The sequence below is a fragment of the Hemiscyllium ocellatum genome, chromosome 25 (assembly GCF_020745735.1).
Source record: "Hemiscyllium ocellatum isolate sHemOce1 chromosome 25, sHemOce1.pat.X.cur, whole genome shotgun sequence".
Lineage (NCBI taxonomy): Eukaryota > Metazoa > Chordata > Chondrichthyes > Orectolobiformes > Hemiscylliidae > Hemiscyllium > Hemiscyllium ocellatum.
The window spans coordinates 20,264,331-20,273,342 of NC_083425.1; the positions used below are offsets into that span (position 1 = coordinate 20,264,331).

At 41.0% G+C, this 9,012-nt stretch overlaps 1 protein-coding gene across 4 annotated transcripts in view; it reads left to right on the forward strand.

Annotated features, from left to right (window-relative positions):
• The window catches only part of LOC132828009 (uncharacterized), a 28,877-nt gene extending 20,252 nt beyond the window's left edge, over positions 1–8,625 (forward strand). For 3 of the 4 annotated variants that reach the window (XM_060844877.1, XM_060844876.1, XM_060844878.1), the window contains 2 exons: positions 1,467–1,637; positions 5,394–8,625. In XM_060844877.1, the coding sequence (XP_060700860.1) occupies positions 1,467–1,637; positions 5,394–6,248 (1,026 nt within the window). In that variant the 3' untranslated portion in view covers positions 6,249–8,625. Of the gene's footprint in view, positions 1–1,466; positions 1,638–3,621; positions 3,659–5,393 lie in introns of those variants that run through there. The other variant, XM_060844879.1, reaches the window with a different exon arrangement.
• The last annotated feature ends 387 nt before the right edge of the window (positions 8,626–9,012 follow it).

The window sequence follows — 9,012 nt, forward strand, 5'->3', positions numbered from 1 at the left end:
CTACACTTTTCCAACATGAATAATGGCAACTTGGGCATGATATCAGAGTGGGGATGAGTGCAAGAGAAAGAAAAATTACTGGAATTACTCACTAATGATGAACAAAGTAATGTTCAATGTGTTTTTTTTCTCAAAATTCTTAAATGAGGTCAGACTTATTTCCCATCCCTAGCTTTCTTGAAAAGTTCAATATTTATTTTCTCCTTAATCCACTGAAGTCCTTGCAGTGTTCCTATGGTTCTAGAGGATTTCCAGCATATTCATCCATTGACAGTGAAGAACATTATTGCTTTTGTCTTTCTTGGTGATAAGTTTCTAAAGGGAGAGAGGTGCTATTGAAATATATTTGCTGAGTTGCTGCAATCCACTGTTATTGCTGAGCAATGATTAGGCAAACTGCCCTTCACCGTATAGTGATTTGTTTTGTGTTGCTCCAGCTGAACTCAGACAGGGGTGCGGTGAGTGTTCAGTCACACTTCTGACCTGCACATTTAAATATTGGGAAGGTTCCAAGGGCACAAGGTGATCCACAGTGTCCTCGTCAATGTTGAAATATCTCGATCATTGATGATTCTCAAAACATTGCGAATATGAAGCATAATGGTTGTGGTGATCCCTGATTCACCAACACATGTCCACTATATACAAGGCACAAATCAGGAAGGTGATGGGATATTCCACACTTGCCTGGATGAATACAACCCTAAAATTCCCAAAAGCATTTGACACTATCCGGAGAAAAATAATTCACTGAATTGACTCAAGTCATCACCTTAAACATACATTCTGTTCAGCAATGACATACATTAGCAACAATGTGTACCATCTACAAGATCACCTCAGCATCTTACCAAGGCTCCTAGAACAGCAACTCCCAATCCTATTATCTTGACGAACATGGACAACACACGCCTGCTAGTATCTCTACTTGCAAGTTCCTCTTCATGTTTTGTAACATTCCAACTTGGAAATATATCGCCATTCCTTCAGTGTCCCTGGGACAAAATCCCGAAACTCTCTCCCTAACAGCATTATCCTGGTACTTACATCACAAAGATTTCAGTGATGCAAGAAGGCAGCCCTCCACCACCTTCTCAAAAGCATTTAGGGATTGAAGATAAATGCTGGTTTTGCCAGTGACATCAACATGCCAGGAACAGATTATAAAAACTCATGGAATTGCAGCTCATCCTCCTTGTATGGTAAATCAAGGATGTGTTTCCAATTCACACTCATGAGTGGAGGGCAGGATATCTTATAAAGGATGAGCTCTCTAGCATTCTACCATTTCCTCTTGGTCTGTCATCTAATTTCTGCTTTCTTTCCAATGACAAGATGCCCCCTTCATATTACTCACATTTTTAAAGAAAAATGTAGACATCTCTCACTCAAGAACTTCTCATTGAATGTCTATTTTTGAATACACTTGTGTATTTTGATGATGAAAATGTTTCTTCCTTTTACAGATTTTGCACACAATATTATTTTATGGGAACATTAGTGATCCTGTCATTGAACCCAACTCATTTTTTAAAAAAGAAGAATTTGAGCTATTATCCAACAAGTATCCAGATGTCTTTCGGAATTACAACACCCACCTTCCAAGACGTCCTCCTTTCACAGTGCTACTTGATGCAGTAAGTTCAATCACTTCATCCTGAGAAGTGTAATGTTTTACAGGACATAAAAGTAGGCCTCTTAGTTAATTAAGTCCAAACTATTAGTCTAATCCCTGCTCAGTTCTCACTTCTTTTAATATTCCCATGCAAGCAAACAATAGAACAGATTCTCAGTAGTGGGGTTATTGCTGGAAGGGCACAAGAATTTTCTTGCAGCATCCAACATTATAGTTTAGAGCAAAACAAAACAGTTTTACTTGGGTTAACTTTGTTAAAAATTAATATTTTAATGACCTTGATATTGAACCATAGTTGAATCTGGGTGAGCAAAGACAAGCAAGTTGTTTATGAGACACAATGTATCATCTGTGCTTAAAGCTTCCACAGGGAATAGAGCTCACAACATTAAAGACTCCTCAGTTGAGGCGCATAGTCTCTAATCCAGCCAAGCAAGATATAGTGTTTTGAGGAAAAGATCTATATTATTGTCATCTAGAAGATGACTGACTACCACGAGTATCACAGCCTATAACTGCCCCTCCTCCCAGCCCTCGAAGAGTCAGAATAAGTACCTCTCCAGGGTTTTCCAAATTATCTGGAGGCAGACACATTTTGTAGTAACAATTCTGAGCAAATCTTTCCATTTTAGCCACCTTTTCCTCAGTGAGTATTCGGTCAAACTTCTGAACTGAGCATATAAATGTTGGAGATGACATTAGTGATGAACATCAGTTCCTACTTCCCAGCTACCCGCAGGGTCTATGACAATAGAATTCATACTTCCTTCCCACTGAATATGCTGACTATGTAACAAGTACGCAGAGGACCTCACTCAGTACTAATACTTTCTGATTAATGTGAAAATGACCCATAACCAGAGACAAAGAAATATCACTTCAATTCCTCCAAGGTTCCTACCAATATATATGACAACTCCCTCAGAATCTGCTATCAGTTGGAGATTTAGAAGGGCAAGATTGGTGGGACAGTCATCTAAAATGGTAGGAACATTCTTGACTAAGAAAATGTTCTGGGATTAACATATTAAAGAACAGAAACCAGCAAACCCATTCTAAAAGATGAAAGAACTAATCTAGGTTTGTTCAGTATATCATTTCAGCTGCATGAGACTGTAATCTTTTGCGATAAATTCTGCGTCTTATGGTCCTGCTTCACAATCACCTGATTAGATTAGATTAGACTTACAGTGTGGAAACAGGCCCTTCGGCCCAACAAGTCCACACCGACCCGCCGAAGCGCAACCCACCCATACCCCCACATTTACCCCTTACCTAACACTATGGGCAATTTAGCATGGCCAATTCACCTGACCCGCACATCTTTGTGACTGTGGGAGGAAACCGGAGCACCCGGAGGAAACCCACGCAGACACGGGGAGAACGTGCAAACTCCACACAGTCAGTCGCCTGAGTCGGGAATTAAACCCGGGTCTACAGGCGCTGTGAGGCAGCAGTGCTAACCACTGTGCCACCGTGCCGCCCACACGATGAAGGAGTGGCGCTCTAAAAGCTAGTGCTTCCACACTAACCTGTTGGACTACAACCTGATGTTGTGTGATTTTTAACTAGGAAAATTGTTAAATTTGCTTGCAGTGAGATACTTTTGTCACTGATGGGATATCAGAAATGGTCCAGAGGGAGATGGGAGAATGTCTTGTCAAAGGAGTTCCAAAATCACTTCCAAAGTGATCATCTTGTTAGTTCTAAAGGAAAACTCTGTGAGAGTATTGTACCTCTGAATGTTCTTGTCTATTACCCAGTAAAACTTGGAAATGACGGATCTTGCTCCAATTTGAGTTGTGTACCTAAATTAGGAACTCCAGTTCAGACCCATACCTTCACTTTCATCTTTTGCTGTTTCTTTACCCAGGAATTTCTGAGCAGTGTTAAAGGATTGATGACACATCTCGTTCTGAGATTCTGAAGGGAAATACTAACACAGCTGACTTGTTTTTTAACATGGAGTCTTTTAACTTCTACAGACTTATATTCTGTAGCTTGCTTTAGCTGATATTCAGGACTTCTTTCCTTTGATTGATCTGAAGAAAGGCGGCACGGTGGCACAGTGGTTAGCACTGCTGCCTCACAGCGCCTGAGACCCGGGTTCATTTCCCGACTCAGGCGACAGACTGTGTGGAGTTTGTACGTTCTCCCCGTGTCAGCGTGGGTTTCCTCCGGGTGCTCCGGTTTCCTCCCACAGTCCAAAGATGTGCAGGTTAGGTGAATTGGCCATGCTAAATTGCCCGTAGTGTTAGGTAAGGGGTAAATGTAGGGGTATGGGTGGGTTGCGCTTCGGCGGGTCGGTGTGGACTTGTTGGGCCGAAGGGCTTGTTTCCACACTGTAAGTAATCTAAAAAAAAAAGTGAGGACTGCAGATGCTGGAGATCAGAGTTGGGAATGTGGGGCTGGAAAAGCACAGCAGGTCAGGCAGCATCCGAGGAGCAGGAGAATCAACGTTTTGGGCTAATGAAGGGCTTATGCCCAAAACGTCAGTTCTCCTGCTCCTTGCTTCTGCCTGACCTGCTGTACTTCTCCAGCACCACACTCCCAACTCTGACTGCTCTGGAGATGGCTAACCTGTACTGTGGCTCTGACAAGCTGTTATTTTTCATAAATAACCTGCTTTACTCACTGACTTTTTGGATAGTTCTGATTTCTAAAAAAAATGGTTTAAGTCTCTGTCTCCCTGTGTCATAGAACACAAGCTCAATTTTCTCCCCCCTTTCTTCTACACTTGTTCCTAAGGCACTGAATTATCACCGATAGAACTTTTCCCCCCAATGCTCATTTAAACAAAACTTCAGACACTCCAGCATAATTCACAGAAAGCAATACTGAAAAGTAAAACCTTACCTTCATGGTATAGCAAAGCAAAGCAAACTTAAAACTATACATGGTTCTGTCCATTTTAGAACCCAAGTTTGCACTATAGTAATAATAATGTACTATGAACCTTTGTCACACTGAACGTACCAGTCAGGATCTGAACAAAAAGCCGGGCTATTATCATGCATGGAAGCTCCTTGTTAGTTTGTGTGTGTTCAATCGTAGCACTGCCATCTTAGAAGCGGCTTATGGATTCAACTTGTACCCCAGCATTTGAACAAATAATCCAGGCTTGCACTTCAATTCCTATATTGACAGAAGTGTAGTGTTTCAGAGTAGACAATAAACCATCTGTGTGAAATTCAAGTAGATGTAAAAGATTTCATGCTGCTATTTATTGAACATAAGATGCTATTCTCCAGATATCATGATTAACCTACATGAAACTGATGAACTGTTTACTCTTGATTGAGATTTAGTGTATTAAAAGCATTGTCTGAGGAGCAGGAGAATTGACGTTTCGGGCAAAAGACCTTCATTAGGATTCCTGATGAAGGGCTTATGCCCGAAATGCCGATTCTCCTGCTCCTCGGATACTGCCTGACCTGCTGTGCTTTTTCAGCACCACGCTCTCGACTCTGATCTCCAATATCTGCTGTCCTCACTTGCTCCTCCGTGTTGAAAGTATCTTCAATGTTTTCCTGCAGATCACTTCGAAAATATCCATTGACCATGACCAAGCCTTGGGTTGAAAAGTTCTACCGAAATAGTACCAGTTCTGGGGAAGGGTCACTGGACCTGAAACATTAACTCTGATTTCTCTCCACAGATGCTGCCAGACCTGCTGAGCTTTTTCAGCAACTTCTGTTTTTGTTTCTACTTAAATAGAAGCTGTTTCTTTCCGATTAGCATCGATTTGTTTTTGCAGGTTATTGAAATCTTGGGAACAAGAAATCGTAACGAAGTTTTTAAGTGCCTGTTGCATCTGATTGAAGAAATGGCTCTGGAACTTTCTGATGACAGAAGTAACAAATGTGGAAACATCTTTGTGTCAACTGTCATCAGCTACTGCTATTTTGTGAATCATCACATCACAAATGAGAAAACAGACAATTATTTTGGTGCTTCAGTGTCATGTAGAGGAAGACAACAGAAAGAAATTATGATCGATATATTGTGCTGTGTAACATGGCACCGGGATGTTAGCCTGGCAGTATGTATTGGTAACTGGTATAAAAACCAATGTCTTTTGTTCCCTGAAACCATGTACTCCACAGCTTACAGTGTAACCTTCAGTGAAGAAATCCCTCCTGAAACAGGCACTACATTAAACAATCAACACGGGCACACTGGGGTTGGATCAGGAGATGTCCAGAATACTGATGCTCTGGAAAATAACTCAATTCTTAAGCGACGTGCACACTTAAAACTCATAGCACCTTGTGAGAGATGCCTCAAAATGTTCCCGAATATAGTTTACCATCCAAGGCCAGAATACCATAAGCATCCATATTGGGAATATGGGAACTGTGCTGAGTGTGAATCCTTAAGTCAACTTCTGTATGCAAACCCGCAAATTGTCGTGAGGCTTGGGTATTTTGTCCAGAGAACAATCATGTACTCTCCAGTTGAACAAGTTCATCTGCCAAATGATCTGATTTTTAGAAAACACCGAAGACTTGCAGAAAATCTCAGATCCCTAGGGTTTGATGTGGGTGAGCATTTATCATTTTATGATCCATCTGGCACTGACAGTACTGCACTAGAAGTATTTCAATCTTGATAGCATATTTTCAAGAAGTTATGTTTCTGTAGTTCAGTGAATTTCTGTATCATAGATTGTAGAAGAGAAATTGACCTTTTAACTTTTAAATATAGTGGGCAACAAAATTGAGTGCTGAGGTATTCCTTGCACTCATCATTGCTAGAATGCAAATGGTAGAATGTGTTGAATAATGCATCATTTGCATTGCATCCAAATATATCCAAATAGTAGCAAAAAGAATAAGGACCAGAAAGAGTGATCACAATATTGTAGAATTTCACAGTATGTTTGTGGAGATGTGGTTGCAGTGCAACACTGCCTTGAAAGTTTTCATCCTCGTGTGCAAATCATTTAACAGCTCACTCTTCGTTATCTCTGTCGTCTATGCCAATCCTGTAATCCACTTAGAAAATTAGTTTCATATCAGTACATTTGTCCATTCACTATGCCATTGGCAGCAGTGCCTTTTGAGATCTAAATGCTCGATTCCGGATTCTCTTGTGAAACTGTCTTTCCACCTTTATCTCCTCTTTTAAGACCAATCTCAAAGTCCAGCTCTGACCAGACCTCAGTCACCTCATAATTCTTTGCCTAAGAATCAGTTTGGTCTGATGAAGCACCTTTCAATGATTTAGGGTGTATCAGGTACTGTCAGACCAGAAGTGATAGCTCTTAAATGTAAGCAATGAAATAACTTTTGTGTGTTCATGAAGAGAAATTAGGTGTTGCTCTGAATCCAAGAAAAAATGCTAAGCTGTTACCACCACAGAATAACCCTTTTTGCAGAACTCACCCTCACTCCATCTGATTACCAGCTTTGTTGGGGTTTCTTTGGCAAAATGCCTTTGTGTTGCCTGATATTGTGCTAGCCTGAACTCAGCAGCTTGCCTCTGGGCACCCATTTGAGGTGGGCATTTTGCTGGCTCCATTTTCACAAGACTTAGAATCATAGAGTTGGACAGCACAGGGAGAGATCCTTCAGTCCAACTCATCCATGCCAAACAGATATTCTAAACTGATCTAATTGGCCTATATTCCTGTTCATATACCCATCCAGATGCCTTTAAAATATTGTAATTGTGCCAACCTCCACCATGTCCTCTGCCAGCTCATTCCATACACGCACCACTTTCTGTGTGAAAAAGTTGCCCCTTATGTCCCTTTACATTTTCCCCTCTCACCTTAAGACTATGATCTCAAATTCTGGACTCCTGCTTCCCAGGGAAAAGACCTTGTCTATTTATCTTATCCATGCCCCTTATCCATGTATAAATATCTACAAGGTGACCCCTCAGCCTCTGATGCTCCAGGGAAAACAGCCCCAGTCTATTTAGCCTCTCCATATAGTCAAACCCTCCAACCCTGGCAACATCCTTGTAAATCTTTTCTGAACCTTTCCAAGTTTCACAACATTCTTCCGATTGGAAGGAGACCAGAATTGCATGCAATATTTCACAAGTGGCCTAATCATGACCTCCCACCATTACAATGGCCAATCACCCATCTCTTCCCCAACTGCTCAATGATCCACTCTTGAAATTGTCCATTCAGCCATCAGGGAGTTCAAACTCCTTCTCATGACAAAAAAAAAGTGAATCTCGGAAGTAAATAAAGAAAATAGACTGATGAAATGCCAGTAATTGCCAGGAACTATAGCAGATAATACATTAAAAATATTGCCACTAATCACTTTAAAATGACTATAACCTGTCTCCATTTCATGTGTGTCAGCCTGCAACTGGAGAATTGTGAGCAGTTTTCTTTCCCTTGCCTAAGGTGACTATAATTACTTCATTTCAGAGTTCAGTGGAGGTGTACCAGACGAATTCCTGTGATGCCAGGACTAACATTTGAGGAGAGATTCAGGACACTAGGCATGTGTTCTCTAGAGTTTAGAAGAATTAGAGGAGATCACAAAGAAATTTACAAGATAATTAGAAGGATGAACAAGGTATATACATGAAGCTTGTTTATCTTGGCTGGTTTGGGAGGTGCGAGCAGGAAGGTTCTGGAACCAGGGCATACAGTATCAGAGGCAAGCCATTTAGGAATGAGGTTAGGAGAAGCATTTTTAATGCAGAGGCTATTGAACATTGGGATATTTTTAACTTGTGATTCTCATCCATTCTCAAGGGAAGGGGATGTAGGTGCAAGGATCGTACCAGAATAGAAATCAAACCCACATTGCTGGTATTATTCTAAACCATGCCCCAGCCAACTTAGCTAATAAACCCCCCACCATCCAATATATCTGTCAATAATTTTTACTTTAATTCCTCTCATTAATTAACCTGGAAATATGACTTTGAGTTCTATATAATGTGAACCTCACTAAGTGCCAATAGGAAATGACATAGTCATTTGTATGCAAAAATGATATTATGTTCACACTAAATGTACACACATTTTGAAATAAAAACACTTGAAATGGAATTCCCTTTGCATGCAATTTATTTACATTGAGTTTGATGAACTCGTGTCTCACTAACTTGACGGAGTTTTTTTGAAGAGGTAACCAAGAGGATTGATGAAGCCAGAGTGGTGGATGTGATCTGTATGGATTTCAGTGAGGCATTTGACAAGGTTCCCTGTCCTCTATCATGGAGGTCTTAGACGACAGAATATGGGAGAGGATGGACCAGCGCTATCTCTGGACGAGCTGACCAAGGCCCTCGAGTCCTTCGAAAAGAATAAAACTCCCAGGAGCGACAGCTTACCGGTCGAGCTCTATTCTACTCTATGGGACTTGATTGGCCAGGACCTGCTGGAGGTGTATGTTAGT